The 23,215-nt window shown below is 44.6% G+C and overlaps 1 protein-coding gene across 5 annotated transcripts in view; it reads left to right on the top strand.

Annotated features, from left to right (window-relative positions):
• marf1.S (meiosis regulator and mRNA stability factor 1 S homeolog) overlaps nucleotides 1–23,215 on the top strand; it is a 53,781-nt gene that overhangs the window by 14,511 nt on the left and 16,055 nt on the right. For 4 of the 5 annotated variants that reach the window (XM_018239105.2, XM_018239104.2, XM_018239106.2 and 1 more), the window contains exons 7-17: nucleotides 5,468–5,640; nucleotides 12,126–12,548; nucleotides 13,347–13,522; nucleotides 13,965–14,129; nucleotides 14,222–14,405; nucleotides 15,356–15,534; nucleotides 15,752–15,832; nucleotides 16,349–16,585; nucleotides 18,022–18,141; nucleotides 18,602–18,777; nucleotides 22,166–22,386. In XM_018239105.2, the coding sequence (XP_018094594.1) occupies nucleotides 5,468–5,640; nucleotides 12,126–12,548; nucleotides 13,347–13,522; nucleotides 13,965–14,129; nucleotides 14,222–14,405; nucleotides 15,356–15,534; nucleotides 15,752–15,832; nucleotides 16,349–16,585; nucleotides 18,022–18,141; nucleotides 18,602–18,777; nucleotides 22,166–22,386 (2,135 nt within the window). The remainder of the gene's footprint in view (nucleotides 1–5,467; nucleotides 5,641–12,125; nucleotides 12,549–13,346; nucleotides 13,523–13,964; nucleotides 14,130–14,221; nucleotides 14,406–15,355; nucleotides 15,535–15,751; nucleotides 15,833–16,348; nucleotides 16,586–18,021; nucleotides 18,142–18,601; nucleotides 18,778–22,165; nucleotides 22,387–23,215) is intronic. The other variant, XM_041579148.1, reaches the window with a different exon arrangement.

Here is a 23,215-nt window from a genome sequence, read left to right as displayed (position 1 = left end):
GCATATGCGTTCCAGCGGCCATTTTGAGTCGCGAAAAGCATAGCAGCAGCAGCAGCAGCACAGAGCAGCAGAGAGAGAGAGACAGAAGCGACTCAGCTTAAAGTCTCATAGGTGTTATCAGGCAGTACCCAATACACTCTACCTTTCCTTATGGCAGAAGGTAAGTCAGTGGGACTGTTCACGAGGGCTGGACGGAAGGGGTCCTTAACAGCACAGGTGACTTACCTAGCTTGTTCTGTATGCCAACAAAAAATTCCAGGGGGACAGGGGGAGCCGCTGTGCAGGTCCTGCAACAAGGGGCAGGGGGAAACCACTGCTTCAGGGGGGCTTCCAGCAGAAGCAACTGGGGTAACAGTTATGTCCCAGGAAGACTTAGGAGCGGCAGCAGAGCCTCCTGCGCCCCTATGGGCAGTACAGCTCTCACAGTCATTGGCAGCGCTACAAGGTTTACCTGCTATTGCGGAGAATCTAGGCAAAACACTAGTGAGGCTAAACCACAGGACTAGTGGCAAACGTAGACGAATGGAGGATGCTAGTGTGGATGTTAGGAATCCTAATGCGTCTGACGACTCATCTCCTGAGCTGCTTTCATCTCAGTCAGAGGGGGAAATTGAGTCTCCTGGGTCTGTCTCTGCTGATGAGGAAGAGATTCAGGATGAAGGAAAGGATCGTGACAGTCTACATGACATAGACGGCATAATCAAAGGGGTTCTTGAGGTGCTTAATATTTCTCAGAAGCCTAAACACACTGCAGAAGTGTCAAACTTATTCAAGAGACAACACAAGTCTTCTGTTTGTTTTCCGGAGAATGACCAACTCCAAAGTTTGATTCAGAACGAGTGGGACTCACCTGAACACAAATTTCAGACGAATAAAAAGTTTAATAAACTATATCCATTTCCTAAAGAACTAGTGAATGTTTGGTCTAACCCACCAGTAGTTGATGCTCCTGTGTCTAGACTTTCAAAGTCCACCACACTGCCAGTCACAGATGCAGCAGCTTTTAAAGATTCCTCAGACAGACGGCTGGAGGGGTTTTTACGTGCAATTTACTCATCTGCAGGTTCGTCGCTGCGTCCATGTCTGGCGTCAGCATGGGTGTCCAGAGCTGTTCAGGCATGGTCAGAAGCTCTGGTTAAAGACATTCAGAGTGGTACCTCGCGACAGGAGCTGTTAGAATCGGCACAGGCTATTGCTGAGGCATCTAGCTATCTTTGTGATGCCACTCTGGACACTTCACAAGTCACGGCCCGGACGTCGGCCTTGTCCGTTGCAGCACGCAGAACTTTATGGCTCAAGAATTGGTCGGCGGATGTCAGCTCCAAGAAGTCGCTGACTTCACTTCCCTTTAAGGGGCAAAGACTGTTCGGGGAGGAGTTAGAGAAAATTATCTCCCAAGCGACGGGGGGTAAGAGTACCTTCCTACCGCAGGCCAGAAGTAGAGCAACCACCTCAAATAGAAGGGGAAAATTTTTTCGTGGCCAAAGTGGCAGATTTAATAGACGAAGCAACTCCCCACAGTGATCTCACTTTCGGTCAAAGACGGGAGACAAAAGTCGGGTCCACATGGAAGACCAACAGGCCACACATCAAACCCACAGGAGAGAAGCCCGCCTCAGCCTGACGGGGCACTCCCTCCGGAATCGTTGGAAAAAATAGGGGGCAAGTTACTTCGATTCCGGGAGGAATGGATACATCATTCTTCGGATGTATGGGTAAAAGAAATTGTGACAGAAGGATATCACCTAGATTTCAAAACCATGCCCCCCAAAAGATTTTTCATGTCCAGGGTTCCTCACAGTCCGCAGAAGGCACTAGCTTTCCTAGAATGTATAGAAAGACTAGAGCGGGTCCGGAGTAATCAGTCCAGTACCACCTACGGAGAGATTCTCAGGTTTCTACTCAAACCTTTTTACAGTGCCAAAGAGGGATGGATCGGTCAGACCAGTGCTCGATCTCAAGGGTCTCAACAAATTCATCCGATCGGTAAAGTTCAAGATGGAAACATTGAGATCAGTCATTCGGGGGATGGAACAGGGGCAACTGTTGATGTCCCTGGATATAAAGGATGCATACCTTCATGTCCCGATATGGCCGCCCCATCATCGTTATTTACGTTTTGCCTTCAAGAACAAGCACTTCCCAATTTGTGGCACTTCCGTTCGGTCTGTCGTCCGCCCCAGAGTCTTTACAAAGTTGATGGCAGCAACAGCGGCCACCTTAAGGCTACAGGGGATTTCAGTGACACCTTATCTGGACGATCTCCTTTCTAAAAGCCAGTTCAGTGATGAGGGCCAAAGAGGACCTGAACAAGGCGGTGCGATTACTCCAGAGCTTCGGATGGACTGTCAACTGGTCCAAGTCCAACACGGAGCCCAGTCACAGAATGATGTTTCTAGGCCTGGAGTTCGACACGATAGAGCAAACTGTGAGCTTACCCACAGACAAGCAGACCAGAATCAGAGACCAAGTTCGCTTCTTAATCACCAGTCAAACCACGACGATACACAAAGCAATGCAAGTGTTGGGAACAATGGTCTCAGCCATAGAAGCAGTTCCATTTGCACAAATACACCTGCGACCTCTTCAAGCCAGTATCCTAGCAACATGGAAAGGGGATCTCTTTCTCGACTCCTGTCGCTGTCGCAGCAGACAAGGACGGCACTTCAATGGTGGTTGAGCCCCGAGAACCTAGCCAGGGTCAATCATGGGCAATTCCGGAATGGGTGGTGATAACCACGGATGCCAGCCTCAAGGGATGGGGGGCGACATGGGACAAGCAGTCAGCACAAGGTCGATGGTCTCCAGAGGAAGCCAGACTACCAATAAACATTCTGGAACTGAGAGCAGTGAAGCTGGCCCTAATTCAATGGGAAGATCACCTCAGAGCATGCCCCAATACGCATTCAAAGCGACAACGCGACAACAGTGGCGTACATAAATCGTCAGGGAGGAACAAGAAGTCGGGCCGCGCTGACGGAAGCCAGGCAGATTCTGCTATGGGCAGAAATCAATTCAGTAAAGTTGTCTGCAATACAATATTCCGGGAGTGTCCAACACAAAAGCGGACTTTCTCAGTCGGAATCAGCTGGACCCCGGGGAATGGGAACTACATCCAGAGACATTCCAAGAGCTTGTAGATCAATGGGGGACTCCCAGCATAGATCTAATGGCATCAAGAGACAATCGAAAAGTAACAAGGTTTTTCGCCCGCTGCAGAGACCCATTAGCAGTGGGGTGGATGCCATGACGCAGCACTGGCAGTTCAAACTCGCATATGTCTTCCGCCGCTCCCCATGCTGCCAAGGGTTCTGAAGAAGATCAAGCAATCTCTAACAACAGTAAATAACAGTGGCCCCACACTGGCCTCGGAGAACTTGGTTCACCGACCTGCAGGAGATGTCCGTAGCGCAACCACTTCGGCTAAAATGCAGGCCAGACCTGCTTCAGCAGGGTCCCATAGCTCACCACAACCCGGGTCTCTTCGCTTTGACGGGATGGCTATTGAGAGGTCCGTTTGGCAGAGACAAGGATTAGATGAGAAGGTCATAACCACTATGCTGAAGGCTCGAAAAGCTTCATCGGCCAAGTCATATCACAGGGTTTGGCAGTCCTACTCCAAGTGGTGCGAAGAATCACATTTTCCGTTTCTGGAACTGCAATTGCCTAGGATATTATCCTTTCTACAACAGGGGCTACAACTGGGTCTCAAGCTCAGTTCTCTTAAAGTCCAGGTGTCGGCCCTGTCAATTCTGTTTCAATCTCGGTTAGCGAATGAAGACTTGATCCGCACGTTTCTACAAGGAGTGGCTCATATCATGCCGCCTTTCAAGCCACCGGTTGCTAGCTGGGACCTCAATGTAGTGCTGGAGGCAATGCTGGATCCTCCATTTGAGCCAATGCATGCAATATCTGATACATGGATAACCTACAAGGTGGTGTTTCTAGTAGCAATATCATCGACTAGAAGAGTGTCTGAGATTAGCGCCCTGTCGTGTGTTCCTCCTTACTTAATTTTCCACAAGGATAAGGCCGTTCTCCGCACGATTCCTGAATTTCTACCCAAGGTAGTATCGGCGTTTCATGTAAACCAAGAAATTGTTCTTCCCGTCTCTATGCCCAGACCCTAAGAATGATAAGGAACGTAGAATCCATAATCTGGATGTTGTTAGAGCACTAAGATGGTATGTGGAACGATCAAAACCTTTCCGAAAGTCTCAAGCTCTGTTCGTCATCCCATCCGGCCCCCGTCGGGGTCAGGCAGCTTCCAAGTTGACTATATCAAGGTGGATTAGAGAATCCATAAAACAAGCATATTCCGCAAAGGGAAGATCACCGCCTGAAGGACTCAGGGCTCACTCCACCAGAGCGGTGGGAGCCTCCTGGGCATGGCGAAACTCTGCTTCCTTGGAACAGATCTGTAGGGCGGCTACCTGGTCCTCCGCTCACACATTCTCTAAATTTTACAAAGTCGATACATTTTCTTCCGCCGAGGCTGCCCTCGGACGTAAGGTGTTGCAGTCAGTGATTTCCTAACTCTGCAACCACGTACTTTACTGTTAGCTCGTTCCCACCCTGCTGTTTGGGACTGCTTTGTTAAGTCCCCATGGTTCCCTGTGTCCCCCTAAGACGACAGAGAAAACAGGATTTTTTGATACTCACCGTTAAATCTGTTTCTCTGTAGTCATAAGGGGGACACAGGGCTTCCCGCCCTTGACGAGCTTTGACCGGTTTGGTCGAGTTTTTTGTTCAGTTTCACTGATTACTTTCTGCCTATTAGGAGAGTTTTTTTGAAGTTAACTACGATAGCAGCTTTTGGAACAAACTGAAGAGGAATGTACAGTGTATGGGGTAAAGCCTGATGGGCACGCCCCTTATTTAATTATTCAAGTGTCCTGCCTCCTGGAGGATGGAGCTTAACCCCATGGTTCCCTGTGTCCCCCTTATGACTACAGAGAAACAGATTTAACGGTGAGTATCAAAAAATCCTGTTATCTTCCAACTGTAAAAGGGGCATCTGCCATTGATTTCTACAGTTTGAGATGGAGTACTTTTTTTATTCTGACTTTTAGCCGCTTTTGGATTTAATAAATCTCAATTTTCGTTCCCCCACCACACAAAAATACAAAAATGGTGTTTTCTCTTTACAACTCAAAAAAAATCGAACTTTAGAAAATAACCCCCTTAAAGTATGGTGATGCAAACACCCCTTATCCCTTGCCTTTTGGCTAACAGGTCCCATACTTGTATTAATTATGTAACGTAAGTAAAAATGTGTAGTATCCCAATGGAGCTTAGTTACAATGCATTTTTTTTTTTTATCAGTAGTAAGTTTATTATGCTTAAAATAAAGTTATATTTAAAGTGTTTTTGTTTTTAAACTGTGGCCAAGCAGTTTTTGTTTTTCTTCCTTTTTTTAGTGTGTGTTATCTATTACCTTTTATGCATATATTTTTTGTAATTCCAGCTGATGTCAATTTTGCTCTGGAGATAAGTGACCTGAGACACAGGCACAGATTCCATATCATACTAGTTCACAAGAACCAGGCATCTGAAGCACTTCTTCATCATGCACATGAGCTCATCCACTTTGAAGCATTTATTTCAGATCTTCCTCCTAGGTTACCTATTAAAACCCAGGTAAGATATGTCACTTATGTACACTTTCTCTGTCGTCTCAGGGCGACACAGGGAACAGCTGGGGTTAAGCTCCACCCTCCGGAGGCAGGACACTTATATGAATAATTAAAAGGGGGCGTGCCCTAGGGACTGGCTTAACCCGGATGCTACGCCAACCTATTCAGTTTTTAAGTGTCCTGCTAGGAGGTTGGACATTCTCCTCTTCAGGAAGAAAAGAAGATTTTTCATACGACAAACCAGCTCAGTCTGGCAACAAGGGGTCTCCCAGGAACAGGGCTCCCTGTATCCTGAGGGGACTTACTTCGTGGGAATCCATACCGGGGTCTTATCCTAGCCTTTTGGCTATATCGACTATCCATTCGTCCCTGCTCCTGATAAGGATGCAGAAGGTTTGGCCGGTGTGTGTGTGAGGTGATGTGAACTTCTCTATATATCGTTGCCTTAGCACTGCTTGTTGGGTCAAATCTAGTTTGCCTGCCATTCCCCCCTCTCTTCTCCCCCTCAGTACCTCTGTGCTCCTGTTCGTTTTCCCCAGAACTCTCTATTCTGGGCTCAGGTGGAGTTGGGACAGAGGTGTGGGAGCAGGAGCGTATTCTTCCTCCTCTGCGTTACTGGCAGCCGTCTGGGGTGTGCGCATAGTTTTTATGTGCAGGCAGAGGCGGAGTGTGCGTTCCAGGCGCCATCTTGGTTTTTCGCGCGCCTAGGTGGAACGCATCGCTCCGTCTAGCGTCTGATGCGTTCCAGGCGCCATTTTGATTCATTCGCACTGGATTGCAAGCGCGATGCCTCAGGAACAGCTGGCTCCTGAAAACTGGCAAATTCAACCAGTAACGGATACCCAGCCCTGCTCCTTACACCTATTACTGGTTAGGAGCTTACCCACACAATAGCAGCAGCATTTTTTGGCCGAGTGCATACATTGCCAGGGTCACACTCTCCCTCACATCTGCCCAACCTGCTCAGTGAGTACCTCAGACACTGCCATGGCAGAAGGTAAGTCAGGGGGTTTATTCTCCAGACCGGGGGGAGAGCAGCAGTGGCAGCAGCACAGGTCACTTATGTGCACCAAGTGCAATGCAAAGATCCCAGGGGGTCAAGGTGAGCCTCTCTGCAGACCTTGTTCAGGGGGGCAGGGACTTGCTTCACTCACAGGGGTTTCATCCAATCCTTCGGATTCTCAGGCCGGGATTTCCAATTTAGATGACCCCTCTCCAGATGGGCTAGCTGGAATTTCTACAGACCCTCCAGCCCCCCTCTGGGCTATCCAGTTGTCTCAATCACTGGCATCCCTACAGAGTTTACCCTCCATTGCAAAAAATTTGGGTAAAGCCTTAGCCAAGCTGGGTCAGAAATCCAGTGGGAAACGCAAACGAGTCGACAGTTCAAGGGTAGAAGCTGGTAATCATACCCCCTCAGAGGGATCATCAGCTGAAGCGGACTCATCCCAGTCAGAGGGTGAACTACCTCCATCTGATGTGTCTTCTGAGGAGGAAGAGGTAGAATGCGAAGACCAGAAGAGCCGCGAACCACAGCACGACATTGATAGTATCATTAAAGGAGTGCTAAAAGTCCTTCTCCCTCAACAGAACAGCAAGCTCAGACCGCTAGTTTGTTCAAGAGACAGCACAAGTCCACAACAGTTTTTCCCTCTCACGATCGGCTCATCGCCATCATACAAGACGAGTGGAACTCCCCAGAACGAAAATTCCAGACGACCCGTAAATTTTCCAAGTCCTATCCCTTTTCCAAGGAATTGGTGGACAAGTGGTCCATGCCACCAACAGTTGATGCTCCAGTCTCCAGATTATCTGAGGCCACAGCACTACCAGTCACAGACTCGGCAGCTTTTAAAGATCCATCTGACAGACGTCTAGAGGGATTTTTGAGAGCACTTTATTCATCCGCAGGTTCTACCCTTCGGCCGGTATTAGCCTCTACCTGGGTGGCTAGGGCCATACAAACATGGGCCGATTCCCTAATCAGAGACATTCAACACGGAGTTTCTAGATCAGAACTTCTGACCACGGCACAGTCGATAGCTGAGTCATCCGCTTATTTATGTGATGCTACCTTGGATGCGGCCCAGATTACTGCCCGCACTTCAGCCCTGTCGGTAGCCGCCCGTAGAACTCTCTGGCTCAAGAGTTGGACAGCTGACATCAGTTCAAAGAAATCGCTAACTTCACTTCCTTTCAAGGGGCAGCGACTTTTTGGCGAAGAACTAGAAAAAATCATATCACAGGCCACGGGGGAAAAGTACATTTCTTCCCCAAAGCAAAAGCAAGACAAATTCTTCTTACAGACGCGGAAAATTTTTTCGTGGCCAAAGCGGATGTTACAACAGACGCAGTAGTCCTCCACAACGTTCCCATTTTAGAACAAAGAACAGTGACAAGGGACGCCCTACATGGAAGACCAACAAGTTTCACAGCAAGCCCACAATTGACAAGTCCACATCAGGTTGACGGGGCATCCCCTCCGGAGTCACAGCATCCGATAGGGGGCAGGTTGCTTCAATTCTGGGAGGTGTGGAACCGACATTCGTCAGACATTTGGGTCAACGAAATAATTTCAGAGGGCTACCATTTGGACTTTTCTTCCCCCCCCAGAAAATTCCTTATGTCCAGAATTCCGGTCAGACCAGCCAAGGCTCAAGCCTTTTTGGAATGCATATCCAACATGGAACAGAATGGAGTGATTGTACCCGTGCCCACGCTGGAGAAATTCTCAGGGTTTTACTCCAATCTATTCCTAGTGCCCAAGAGGGACGGATCCTTCAGACCTGTTCTCGATCTGAAATACCTCAACAAGCACATACGCTTGGTACGTTTCAAAATGGAGACCTTGCGCTCTGTGATTCGGGGAATGGAACCAGAGCAATTATTGATGTCCCTAGACATCAAGGATGCGTACCTTCATGTACCGATATGGCAGCCTCATCATCGTTTCCTGAGATTTGCCTTCAAGAATTTCCACTTCCAGTTTGTAGCCCTTCCCTTCGGCCTGTCATCGGCCCCTCGGGTATTCACCAAACTCATGTCGGTAACGGCTGCCTCCTTGCGACTCCAGGGTGTATCGGTGACACCCTACTTGGACGACCTTCTTCTGAAGTCCAGGACAATAGAGAAGGGCAGAGCGGATCTGCAGAAAGCGATCCTATTACTCCAGGACTTTGGCTGGACAATCAATTGGGAAAAGTCCAGTCTATTTCCCAGCCACCAGATGACATTCCTGGGTCTAGAATTCAACACCCTCTCTCAACGGGTGACCTTACCACTAGAAAAACAAATGAGGATCAGAGACCAAGTCTCCAAACTATCTCACATACAGCATCCGACCATACACATGGCCATGAGGGTCCTTGGATCAATGGTTTCGGTCATAGAAGCAGTTCCGTTCGCACAAATTCATCTACGCCCTCTTCAAGCCAACATCCTGTCGGGATGGAAGAGAGGTCCTCTTTCACAGAAGATCAAACTTCTTCAAGCAACGAGAGAATCTCTACATTGGTGGTTGCGACAGGAGAATCTATCAAGGGGCCAATCCTGGGCGATTCCGGATTGGAAGGTAATCACGACAGATGCCAGTCTCCAGGGCTGGGGGGCAACATGGGACAACCTATCCGTGCAGGGTACATGGTCTGCTCCAGAATCCAAACTTCACATAAACATATTAGAACTTCGGGCCGTGCGACTGGCTCTCCATCACTGGTCAAGCCATTTGCAGACGAAATCAGTGAGTTCAGAGCGACAATTCCGACCACAGTTGCTTACATCGACAGGGTGGAACCCGCAGCAAAGCAGCACTAACAGAAACTCAGGAGATTCTGAGATGGGCGGAATTCCATCTAGTAAGGCTGTTGGCTATCCATATCCCAGGAGTGAGCAACACAAAAGCAGATTTTCTCAGTCGAAACAATCTAGACCCAGGAGAATGGGAACTTCATCCGGAAGTTTTCTCAGATCTTGTCAGTCAATGGGGACTACCTCAAATCGATCTAATGGCTTCCAGAACCAATCGCAAGGTGAAGAGACTCTTCTCCCGCTCCCGAGACCCCTTAGCAGTAGGGGTGGATGCCATGACCCAGACTTGGAAATTCGACCTAGCCTACATTTTTACACCACTACCCATGTTACCTCGGGTACTCAAGAAGATCAGACTATCGCATTCCACAGTAATTGTGATAGCTCCCTTCTGGCCCAGGAGGACCTGGTTCTCCGATCTCCAAGAAATGTCGGCAGCACATCCTGTTCGCCTTCCATCCAGAATGGATCTCCTGTGTCAGGGGCCCATAGCCCATCACAATCCGGGCCTATTTGCTTTGACGGCATGGCTATTGAAGCCGACATATGGCGAAGACAAGGCATAGCCGAAGATGTTGTTGACACAATGTTGAAGTCACGCAAATCTATATCGTCCAAAGCCTATCACAGAGTATGGCGTAGTTATTGGAACTAGTGCAAGGAAGCACATGTTCCATTTTTCGAGTTTAACATCCCAAGAATTCTTTCCTTTCTACAGCGAGGCTTCCAGCTGGGTCTCAAATTGAGTTCTTTGAAGGTACAAGTTTCTGCATTGTCGGCTCTATTTCACTCACGCCTAGCACTGGAAGACCCTGTGCACACCTTTCTGCAAGGAGTAGCCCATATAGTTCCTCCATTTCGTCATCCGATTCCTGGTTGGGATCTCAATATAGTCTTGGAAGCATTACTGGATTCTCCTTTCGAACCGTTAGGCACGGTTACCGAGAAGTGGCTCACCTGGAAAACAGTGTTTCTAGTAGCAATTACTTCAACTAGAAGAGTTTCGGAACTGAGTGCCCTCTCATGTGATCCAGCTTATCTAGTATTCCACAAGGATAAAGCAGTTTTACGCACAGTAGCATCCTTTCTACCCAAGGTAGTGTCCTCATTCCACATAAACCAGGAGATTGTGGTACCGTCCCTGTGCCCAGAGCCTAAGAACGCTAAAGAAAAGCGACTTCACAGTTTAGATGTCGTCAGAGCTCTTCGCTGGTACTTGGAAAAGTCTGTCTTTTCAACGTTCTCAAAGACTGTTTGTAGTTCCGAATGGGCCTTGAAGAGGCATGGTGGCATCCAAGACGTCCATTGCTAGATGGCTGAAAGAGACCATCCGACAAGCATACATTTCTAAGGGACAATCTCCACCGGAGCATGTCAGAGCACATTCCACACGATCAATGGGAGCTTCCTGGGCTTGGCGCAATTCGGCATCCCTGGATCAGATCTGCAGAGCGGCCACCTGGTCGTCTGTTCACACATTTTCTAAATTCTACAAATTGGACACCTTTTCCTCCTCGGAGGCTGCCTTTGGCCGAAAGGTGTTACATTCAGTGGTACAGTAATGTGCCACAATCTCTTCGCTCCCACCCTGCTGTTCTTGGGGCTGCTTTGATAAGTCCCCAGCTGTTCCCTGTGTCCCCCTGAGACGACAGAGAAAATAGGATTTTTTGATACTCACTGTTAAATCCTTTTCTCTGTAGTCGATAGGGGGACACAGGGCTTCCTGCCCCGCGGCGAGATGTTGACCATGTTGGTCCATGAGGGAATACTCCCTGAGTTACCAGTTCTGCTAGTTAAGTTTTATTCTTTTTGCTTAGCAGTCTCTTTGGTACAAACTGAATAGGTTGGCGTAGCATCCGGGTTAAGCCAGTCCCTAGGGCACGCCCCCTTTGAATTATTCATATAAGTGTCCTGCCTCCGGAGGGTGGAGCTTAACCCCAGCTGTTCCCTGTGTCCCCCTATCGACTACAGAGAAAAGGATTTAACAGTGAGTATCAAAAAATCCTATTTTCTGTCCATTAATTCCCATTTATTCATTTATTTCAAAGGCTGAGCGTTGGAAAAGTGTTGCTTATTTTCTTGAGCACATTAAAGCCTCTGTAGTTTAGAAGCATGGCTAATGGAGTGTGATATCTTGATCTGGTGTATAGAAACTATGTTTGTGTGGCTGTAAGTGTTTGCTTTGCAGCAGATAAGTTTAGGTAAGTCAAAGGGGGGAATTCACAAAAGTGGTGATAGTGAGACAAAATAAAAGTGGAGATAAAAATGTTGGATTTGCCACCAAATTCACAAACCATTATCCTCCTAGAGGCAACTTTGGGCGACTTCCGAAAATGAAGTGCCACGATTTTCATTCTAGTAGGGGAAGGCAGTTCAGGGGACCCTAAACAGACAGACAGTTTTTATATTTTGTCTTTTGCATGACATTTTATAGACATTTTTTTTTAATTTGTCTTTTGCTCTTACTAAACCAGTCAGCCATCAAATTGGAATTTTTTCTGTTTGTGAATATGGAGAGTATTTTACACCAGTTTACCACCACTTTTACTCAAAAAATGGGCTCTCTTCTCTTTTGTGAATTCCCCCCCCCCCCAATATGTTTTAACAGTAGCACTTGCTCTTCATGGTTAATCACTTATGATTTTTTTAAAAGTTAGATAATTGTTTCCCCCCCCCCTACAGCAGTGCCAAACACTTCTATATGCGTACAACTTGCCAACAAATAGAGATGCGAAGAGTATCAGCAACCGTCTCCGACGTTTGTCAGATAACTGTGGAGGAAAAGTTATGAGCATATCTGGCACCAGTGCAATCCTCCGCTTTGCAAACCAAGAGAGTGCTGAACGAGCCCAGAAACGCATGGAGAATGAGGATGTGTTTGGCAACCGGATTACAGTGTCTTTCACTCCTAGAAACAAGGAGGTTACTGAAGCAAAGAACAGCTCTGTCAGTACTGAGAAAGCCAGGTCTCCTAAAAAAGTTAACAAGAACACCAAATTGTGTCTCGCCATCAAAGATCAAAATGACTCTCCATTTAAGACCCAAGTTGCTTCCAAGTCTACATGGGGATCTGTCGGCAAAAACTCAAATGTTAAGAGTTTGAAGGTAATACACTAGGACTGCTGGATAACTGCCACGGAATAAGTACTTTTCTTACAATTTCTTTTTAGTCTGAGAACCAAACATAAATTTTTTTTTTTATCTGGTAACTTGTATGGGTAAATTTAGGTGATGGTCATTGGTGAATAGGTAGTGATTTAGGACTTCTTGCCTCTGTAGCTTTCCTTTTTGTCTAGTTTTAATTTGGCTTTATTGTTTGTTTTTGTCTTTTTTGTGTAATTGTTCACGCATCATATTTCAATTGCCATATTTTTCTTTGCATTAAAACATGGGGATGGTGCTATCACAGGGGTGTTGGGCATTTGCCTTTCTTTTTAAAGGGGTGACTTTTAGTATGTTATAGCATGGCTTATTCTTAACAGCTTTTCAATTGGTCTTCAACACCCCTTGTTTTTATTTTTTTTTTAATTACTTGGCTTCATCTTCTGACTCTTTCCAGCTTTCAGATGGCTGGTCACTGATCCCATCTAAAAAGCAGATGCCCTGTATCGCTACATACTGTATTTATTGTTATTGCTACTTATGACTCCCTTATTATTCATCTTTGTATTCAGGCCTCTATTTATATTCCAGTCTCTTATTCAAATCAATGCATGATTTCTACTGTTTGGACCAGATTGCTGAAACTGCAGAGCTGCTGAATAAAAAGCTACGTAACTCAAAAAAAATTAAAGCCAATTGCAAATTGTCTCCGTATATCAGTCTCTACATCATGCTAAAAGTTAAACCAAAGGTGAACGACCCCTGTAAACAGCCTGCCTTATTGAAAATTCTCTGTTTAAGGAATTGTGCCAGATGCAGTCTAAGTCAAATAAAAATGGGCAGCAGGAGAAAGACAAAAAAAGAAGTGGAGACAAGCAGGAGACTTTATCCCAAAGCAACCCTCTCTGTCCAAACCAGATGCCCCAGACAGCTAAAAATGGTGGAACAGACAACACCGCTTTTAAAAGCTTTCAGAAGTAAGTCTTAAACTGTTGTTCTATTTCTTCCCACAGTGTACAATTTTGATACAGCAGGAAAGGGCATATGTTCGAGTAGGGTTTGCTTATGTTGTATGTGTTTTGGCAATTTATTCAGAGCATGCCATTTTGGCCTATTGTATGACATTGGTAACTTATTTTCTGTTTTCTTTTGTCAATGACTACCTGTATTCTGTTAGTATGGTTTTTCTGAAAGAATAAATAGCTGATTTGAGCAAAATGACATCTTTAATTTGGCTCTTTAGTGTTATTTACATACACCAAAACGCTTTTCACAGACTTTAGTTCTAGCTTTGACTGTGACTGATGTAAATTATTAAAGCTTTTACAAAATAATATTGTATTAAGATAGGGTAGGTTTGTTATAATAGTATACCTGTAATTCCATTTTTATTTTTCCCTAAATAAATCTGTGCTTCAGGAGGGATGACCTTACACGCAAAGGCAATGCAGATTCCCCAAAAGAGCAGAAAAAGGAAAAGGAAGATGTTGCTTTTCAAATTAGTAACCCGTCTGCCTTCAGCAAAATAACAGACTCCAGGCAACCTAGTCCTTTTTGTTCATCACAGAGTGGCTGGTCATCAAGGTAACTGCTGTGAGAGTAGGATTTTTGGGTTTTATGTGAACCATACTGGTAGCTCAAAATTGTGACTTCATTTTTTTCGTTTAATCCTATAGGAGTTTGTCTCCAAGCCTCTCAAACTGCTCTTCACCCATAGCTGCTAATCAGACTGGTGCTGCCGATAATTCCGTTGACCCTTTTGCAAATGGTGCTGACATTCAGATTGGAAATCTGGACTATCGAATGTCCAGGAAAGAGCTCCAGCAAACCTTGCATGACATATTTTCCAGGCATGGAAAGGCAAGCATTTTTCCAAATCTGAGAAACATACACAGAGAACATATAGAGCTTTAAAATAGTGCGCTGTGTTTGAATGTATATTGAATGGCTGCCTTCATTCTAGGGCACTGTACCATTAGCCAGGGGCAATTCTTGGATACTTTATATGTGCTATTTATGTGGATTGTTCAGTGTAACTGAGCCACTGATCAATTAACCTGTTGCCTACAGTAGTGTATGTACGATAGAATCATGAACTAACTCAGGTCATGTTAAAGGGATACTGGCATGGGAAAAACATTTTTTCAAAATAAATCAGTTAATAGTGCTGCTCCAGCAGAATTCTGCACTGGAATCCATTTCTCTAAAGAACAAACAGATTTTTTTATATTCAGTTTTGAAATCTGACATGGGGCTAGGCTTATTGTCAATTTCCCAGCTGCCCCAAGTCATGTGACTTGTGCTCTGATAAACTTCAATCACTCTTTACTGCTGTACTGCAAGTTGGAGTGATATCACCCCCTCCCTCCCCCCCCCCCCAGCAGCCAAACAAAAGAACAATGAGAAGGTAACCAGATAACAGCTCCCTAACACAAGATAACAGCTGCCTGGTAGATCTAAGAACAATACTCTAAAAACCCATGTCCCACCGAGACTCCTTCAGTTGCATTGAGAATGAAAAACAGCAGCCTGCCAGAAAGCATTTCTCTCCTAAAGTGCAGGCACAAGTCACATGACCAGGGGCCGCTGGGAAATTGACAAAATGTCTAGCCCCATGTCAGATTTCAAAATTGAAAATAAAAAAAACTGTTTGCTCTTTTGAGAAATGGATTTCAGTGCAGAATTCTGCTGGAGCAGCACTATTAACTGATTCATTTTGAAAAAATATTTTTTTCCCATGACAGTATCCCTTTAAGATATCACGATTTGCCTGTATTTAAGGTATTTATTTGCAACGTTTGTGGTTTCAGATAAAGAATGTTGAACTCAGTCCTCATACAGACTATCAATTGAAATCCGCTGTTCAGATGGAAAACCTCCAGGAAGCAATCTGTGCAGTTAATAGTCTACACAGATACAAAATTGGGAGTAAGAGAATTCAAGTGTCTCTGGCAACAGGAGCAACAAATAAATCTCTTTCTCTGCTAAGGTACCCTATTTGTCCGTTTTATAGGATTTACATTTTTTTTTTATAAATTTCAGTTAAAATATAAAAGAAAAATATATAATAAAAACATATTACTTTGCTTTAAATTTGTTTCCTTTGTCATATCAAGTGCGTATGACTATTTTTCTAACCTATTAAAATGTATATTTGGTGCTGTTGATTAACTTTTACACTTTTTCCCCCTACCCCCTCCACATAGCTTTGGAACAGTTTCCATCCTCAAAGATGCTCCAGCATGCTGCCTCCCTTTGTTTAAGTTTACAGAAATCTACGAAAAGAAGTAGGTTAACACATTATTGGGATATCTGCTAATAAATCATAAATAACTTTTTTTTTTTTTTTATAATACAGTACATCAAATTAGCCAGTATTTTGCCTTTGTTTTTGCTGTCTTATAAGAGCACCTCTGCCAGTACTTGCTATATAACTTGCTATTGACTATTGCAGCCAGATATTTTTCTGTGGAGTCACATTTAGGCATGATGTGAAGGTTCGTCATATTTGTGTTGCCTGTTAACATTGAAGCTAAGATTTAATGATACATAGGTTATATGATGTTATTGCCAAAACATTTAGTTTGCAGATTGTATACTGTATGATTGGTTAAATGTAACGTAAGGAGTATTGTCCCCCGTCTGTGAAATATAAGGTACGCCAAAGAATTGTTTTTTTTTTTTTGAGCTACTGAATCCGAGGAGGGACCTCTAATTTATACTTTATTTTAAAATTAAAAGTTTTTAATTTTCCTTAACTGTTTTTGTCCTTTTTATCACCGTATAATTACTTTGTTTTTTAGGTTTGGACACAAGCTAATTGTGTCAGATCTATACAGATTAACCGACACGGTTACTATACGTGACCAAGGAAATGGGCGATTGGTTTGTCTGCTGCAAGGTGTTCAAGCAAGACAAAGTCCATTGGGATCATCTCAGTCACATGATGGCTCCTCCGCTAACTGCAGTCCTATTGTATTTGAAGAGCTTGAATATCATGAGCCTATATGTAGACGGCATTGCACTAATAAAAAGTTCAGGTAAATGCATTTTACTAGCTGTAAGAATATCAGGGGTAATGAAATAAGTGGTATTGTTTGGTGATCTGGCAATGGAATTGTATTTTGTAGCAGATTAATGGGTCTCTTCTAATGAATGAAACTAGATCAGTTTTTAATTCCTTTTTACGCTTTTCTGTTTGCCCTTAATTTTGTTGGCTAAAAGGTTCTTTATTACTAGGTCTTTATTACAGCTATGGTATATGTTAGGGAGAATGTTTGGGACCTGGGGTTCACACAACATGATGCACAATGCCATTAAAGCTGGGGTTTCTGTCAATTTATTTTTGTTTTTGTTACAAATTATACTTTAGTTATAACTAATTTTTTGTTTTTTTTTGTAATATTGGTGTGTAGGCACACATCTCAGGTCATTCTGTCTGATCCTGCGCTTTCATAAAGAGCCAGCACTTCACAATGGAACTGCTATCAGATGGGCTATTGCTTCTCCTACTAAATGTTACTGGAGGAGTTGCAGCTCGGTTAAAGGAGAAGGAAAGCTACAGAGGCATTTTATTGCCAATAGATTAGCTGCAATAGTGCAAGCTAGAATGCTTTATTTATTCTGTAGAATGGTTTACCATACCTGAGTAAAAAGCTCTAGAAACTCTCTATTTGTTTAGAATAGGAGCTGCAGTATTAATGTGGTGTGACATCACTTCCTGCCTGAGTCTCTCCCTGCTCTGGGCTCAGATTACAGTAGAGAAGGGAGGGATGGGGGGAGAGGAGCAAACTGAGCATGCTCTTGCCCAGGGCAATGAGGTTTAAGGTGACGGCAGGAAGTCTGATACAGAAGCCCATGAGTACACAATAGAAGGAAAGAAATGTGGTGTTTCTTTTGACAGGGGACTCAGAGCAACATTACTTTGGGGGTTTACTGGTATATTTAGATGGACCTTTCTGATAAGGCTTACTTAGTTTTAACCTTTCCTTCTCCTTTAAGAGAGCTGTTTGTTTCCCACTGTTCTGTTGAATGGCTGCTGGTGGGAAAAGGGAGGGCTATCACTCCAACTTGCAGCCCAGCAGTAAAGAGTGACTGGAGTTTATTCAAGCACAAATCACATGACTGAGGGCTCTTGGGAAATTAAGAATGTCTAGCCCCATGTCAAATTCATAATGAAATATGAAAGAAAAATCTGTTTGCTATTTTGAAAAATGGATTTCAATACATGATTGTGCTATTAACTGATGATTTTAGTAAAAAAACATGTTTTCCCCATGATAGACTCCCTTTAAGATTATTGTAGATTAAAAATGCACTAATTTGTGCATATCGACTTTCTACTGTAAAACTGTACTGGAGTTGCAGCAACTCCTGTGGATGTTATTTCAATTAAAGAAAATAATTAAATGCTACCTTTTGGGTATATTTAATTTACTGTATGTAATATTCTGATATGCACATGGGTTTATTTCAGTGGTCATGATTTTGATCCGGACACCTACGTAATTCCTTTTGTGATCGTCTCTCTGAAGACTTTTGCTCCCCAAGTTCATAGCCTTTTGCAGACCCACGAGGGAATGGTTCCATTGTTGAGGTACATTCTAAAGATTTCCTAGTTTAGGTTAATTTGTCCCCTTTTTTTTTTTTTGCTACTTTCCTGTCTAAAGGTTTGTAATGTATAAAGGTTTGAAAGGTTTTATTTATATTTGCTTGTGCATCACCAGCTTGGTGTATAATGTGGTAAGTCCTGTATTGATCTCTATGGTGAAATATGATGGTTTCTTTGCCAAAGCTTCTAAACAATCATTTTAGTTGAAATGTTGGCGGATTCATTATAAGAGTACTCTTGAATAGTTGCCCATTGACTTTCTGATCTGCAACTCCCTGCTTTTCCTAGAGCCAATGACTGAGTGCTAGTTCACAAAAGCTTTATTACCGCTAAAGTGTCTTTTTTATTTTATTTTTTTCCTGCATAAAGATTTAGCCTATATGTTCTTGTAACATTTTTATTTGATTTCTATGACTTCTATACACTGTATCTTCCATTTTTACAGTTTCCCTGACTGCTATGCTGCAGAGTTCAGTGCATTAGAAGAAGTGCCAGAAGGACAAGGTGGAGTCCCTCTAGAGCACCTGATAACCTGTATTCCTGGGGTTAACATTGCAACTGCTCAAAATGGAATAAAGGTTGTCAAGTGGATACACAACAAGCCACCACCTCCAAATTCTGGTGGGTACTACGGTAATAAACTGTATAAAATGTGATCATGCATCGTCTAACGAGTACATATCGGATAGTGAAGTCACACACTCTGACATCCTTGCTGCAGTCTCATGTGGCCACACCATCTCTGTGTGGCCACTTTGCAGATTTTTCATGGTGCTCCATATTTCTTCAAATGTAGAACCAAGCAAGTGACTTTCCTTGGTTAACGTAGTAACATAGTAAGTTAGGTTGAAAAAAAGAGACACACTTCGTCCAGCATTAGCTTTGGCCTGGGTGGGAGGACATTCAAGAAGGAGTGCCTAGAGCGGACCGTATGCCATCGATAAAATCAATTGCAGAAGCTTCAGCCTACTTGTGCGATGCCACCTTAGACACCGCACAACTTACTGCACGCACGTCGGCCCTCTGTGGCAGCCCGCAGAACACTTGCTAAAGAACTGGACAGCCGACCTTAGTTCCAAGAAGTCCTTAACCTCACTACCCTTCATGGGACCGCGCCTATTTGGCAAAGAGTTTGAAAAAATAATCTCACAAGCCACAGGGGGAAAGACTACTTTCCTCCCTCAAAACAAGAGCAGGTCCCCCCTTCGTAAACATTCTCTTGGTTGTACTCCAATCTGTTTATGCTCACAAAGATGGATTGGGCATTCAGGCCACTGCTGTATCTCAAGTTCCTCAACAAGCACATTCGATTAGTATGGTTCAAGATGGAACACTACGATCAGTGATTCTGGGGGATGGAACCAGGCCTACAGTTGATGTCCCTGGACATCAAGGATGCTTACCTTCACGTACCAATATGGCCTCCACATCACCGTTTTCTGAGGTTCGCCCTTACGAACCAGCATTACCAGTTTGTAGCACTGCCTTTCGGACTTTCCTCTGCCCCCCAGAGTTTTCACCAAACTCATGGCAGTGACTGCAGCAACAATGAGACTCCAGGGAATATCAGTGATGCCTTACCTGGACGATCTTCTTCTCAAGGCCAGAACAGTAGAGTAGAGCAGATAGAATCTGCAGCAGGCGATTTCAGAGCTTCGGCTGGACGATCAATTGGGACACGTCGAGTCTAAAGTTCAACACCCTAACTCTATCTCAGCAGATAAGAATAAGGGAGCAAGTCCATCTCCTTCACAACCGGCGACCCACTGTCCACCTAGCAATAAGGGTACTGGGGCTGATGGTGTCTGCCATCAAGACGGTCCCCGTCGCACAAATACATCTCCGTCCGTTGCAAGCCAACATTCTATCAGGTTGAAGGGAGGTCCTCTCTCTCAAACAGTCACTCTGCTACACGTAACAAGAGAATCACTCGCCTGGTGGCTACGCCAAGCAAACTTAGCCACAGGCCAATCCTGGGCAATGCCGGACTGGACTGTAATAACCACAGACGCAAGTCTGCTAGGTTGGGGAGCAACGTGGAACAATCTGTCTGTTCAAGGTCCATGGTCAACCAAGGAGTCTAAGTTATCAATAAACATTCTAGAGCTTCGGGCGGTTAGACTAGCATTCAACCACTGGTCTCGCCTTCTTCAAGCCAAGTCCGTCCGAGTACAAAGCGACAATTCCACAACAGTCGCATACATAAACAGACAAGGAGGAACCCACAGCAAGGCAGCTCTGGTGGAGGTACAACAGATTCTAAGCTGGGCAGAACTCGGTTCTGTAAGAATATCCGCCATCCACATATCAGGAGTATCCAACACAAAGGCAGATTTCCTCTGGACCCAGCTGGGCCCGGGAGAACGGGAACTTCACCCAGAGGCATTTGCAGAGTTGGTGAGAGTCTCGGGCCAACCCCAAATCTACCTGATGGCATCCAGGACCAACCTCAAGATGACCAACTTCTTTGCTCACTATCGGGATCCGATGGCGATGGGAGTAGATGCCATGACCCAACCTTGGCATTTCAAGCTAGCCTATGTCTTCCCTCCTCTTCCCATGCTACCTCGTGTGTTGAAGGTCAGACAGTCTTATCTCACAATAATCTCGATATCTCCATATTAGCCCATGAGAACCTGGTTCTCGGACCTTCAGGAGATGGCCATAGCTCAACCAATTTGCCTCACGCCCAGAAGCTATCTACTACAGCAGGGTCCCATAGTCCACCACAATCCGGAACTCTTTGCTTTGACGGGATGACTGTTGAAGCAGCAATTTGGGACAACAGGACTTAATGGAAGAGGTCATCGCCACTATGCTCTAGTCGCGTAAGCCTACATCTTCCAGGGCTTACCACAGAGTTTGGCAGAGCTATTGGAACTGGTGCCAAGCGGGCCTAACGTTTTTGGAAGACAACATACCAAGGATTCTGTCTTTTCTCCAGAGAGGACTTCAGTTGGGTCTGAAGTTGAGCTCCTTGAAGGTGCAAGTCTCAGCTCTTTCAATCTTATTTTAATCCCGTCTGGCAATGGACAATTCCATCCGTACCGTCTTACAAGGAGTGGCACGCATCGTCCCACCATTTCGAACTACTGTCCCTGGGTGGGATCTCAACCTAGTTCTGGACTCCCAACTAGATTTCCCCCCCCCCCCTTCGAACCCTTGGGAGTAGTTTCTGAGAAATGGCTCATCTGCAAAGTTGTTTTCCTTGTTGCAATCTCATCAGTCAGAGTTTCAGAGATCGGCACCCTTTCATGTGACCCTTAACTTTTGGTTTTCCACAAAGACAAGGCAGTACTATGCACTATACCATCCTTCCTCCCAAAGGTTGTATCTTCAGTTCACGTTAATCAGGAGATTGTGGTACCATCGCTTTGTCTGGATCCCAAAAATCAGAAAGAACAGCGACTGCACAAACTAGACTTAGTTAGAGCTCTCCACTGGTACCTAGTACGTTCCAAATCATTTCGGTGGTCTCAAGCCCTATTTGTGGTGCCTACCGGGCCTCAAAGGGGCATGTCGGCATCTAAAATGTCAATTGCACCGTGGATCAAAGAGACCATCCTCCAGGCCTATATAGCCAAGGGAAAATCACCTCCAGAGAGTATTAGAGCACACTCGACAAGATCCTTGGGACCATCTTGGGCTTGGCGCAATTCTTCCTCCTTTTAATAAGATCTGCAGAGCGGCCACCTGGTCCACTGTACATACATTCACAAAATTCTACAGCCTAGACATGTTTTCCTCAGCTGAGGCCTCCTTTGGCCATAAGGTACTGCACTCTGTGGTGCAGTAGCGTGTCAAAAATTTCTAATTTGCACCCACCCTGCTGTTTCGGGACTGCTTTAAGTCCCCTAGAGTCCCTGTGTCCCCCATTTTACTCTGTCCTTTTATCCAAGGCTGGGGCGGAGTAAAATGTGGCTTTGTTACTGCAAATTTGTTTCACTCTCTCTACACAAAGCTGCAAGTTAAGTCACTGCTTACAAATGTAGACCCCTTGTCTTTCTAGATCCTTGGTTATTGAGGTCCAAGAGCCCTGTCGGTAACCCACAGTTGATTCAGTTCAGCAGAGAAGTGATTGATTTGATGAAGAATCAACCATCATGTATTATGCCAGTCACTAAATTCATCCCGACATACCACCATCACTTTGCAAAGCAGTGCCGTGTGTCTGATTATGGATACTCCAAACTTTTAGAGCTGCTGGAGGCTGTGCCTCATGTTCTGCAGGTGAGTAATGCCAAAACTTAAAGTGAAATTGTAGACTGTACTATCCAAGTAAGAGCATGGCCAGCCCAAAAGTTTTACATTTGGGACAACTTTGCTTTTTAATAATAGTGTAATGAAATGCTTTTTAACACTATTTATTTGTAAAGGGGTTTCCTTTTGCTATTTTGCTTTTTGCCCTGCCTAGAATAATGTCTTTAGTGTAATTAAAGATTCTCTTCTGATTTGTAGGCAAGGCCTAGGCACAAAGGGGATTGTTGCCACCAGCATTTTTACAAATGCATTTTTTTCTTGCTGAAATCTGCTCTGCGTGCTCAGTCATAGGTGAATCACATTTATTCTTGCCACTACGCACACTGGATAGGTGTAGTAGAGGGATGTCCAAAATGTAGATTGGGAACTACCAGTAGACCTTTAGTTGGTGATCAGTAGATCTCAAGACACTGTCAACAATCGGCTTGACTAAATCATCAAAGGACCCTACTTGCAAGAGCATACTGGCTTATGGTACATTTGAAACAAGGAATATTTGTCTGGGGGCATTCTCCTTTGCAACGAAGCAAGTTTTATTGGGATGTTAGATGGGATTGGGAGTATGGGCGATTAATGCACGTGTGCAGATAAGGGAATCTGTACTGTAATGTGCAGATCAGTGACCAGGGCTAAGCCAATGCATATTCCAAAATAGGAGCCCACTGATGAAACCTGCAATTTAATGGCCTTTAAAATATCTCTCTAAATCAGCCTTTCATTCCCCTTTAAACCTTCTTACCTAGCATGTGCAGTTTTGTATCCTCACTAAAGTGTTTTTAATGTTAAATATAGGATTTTG

This window comes from Xenopus laevis, chromosome 9_10S (genome assembly GCF_017654675.1).
Source record: "Xenopus laevis strain J_2021 chromosome 9_10S, Xenopus_laevis_v10.1, whole genome shotgun sequence".
Lineage (NCBI taxonomy): Eukaryota > Metazoa > Chordata > Amphibia > Anura > Pipidae > Xenopus > Xenopus laevis.
This window is presented reverse-complemented; position numbering and strand designations above follow the sequence as displayed.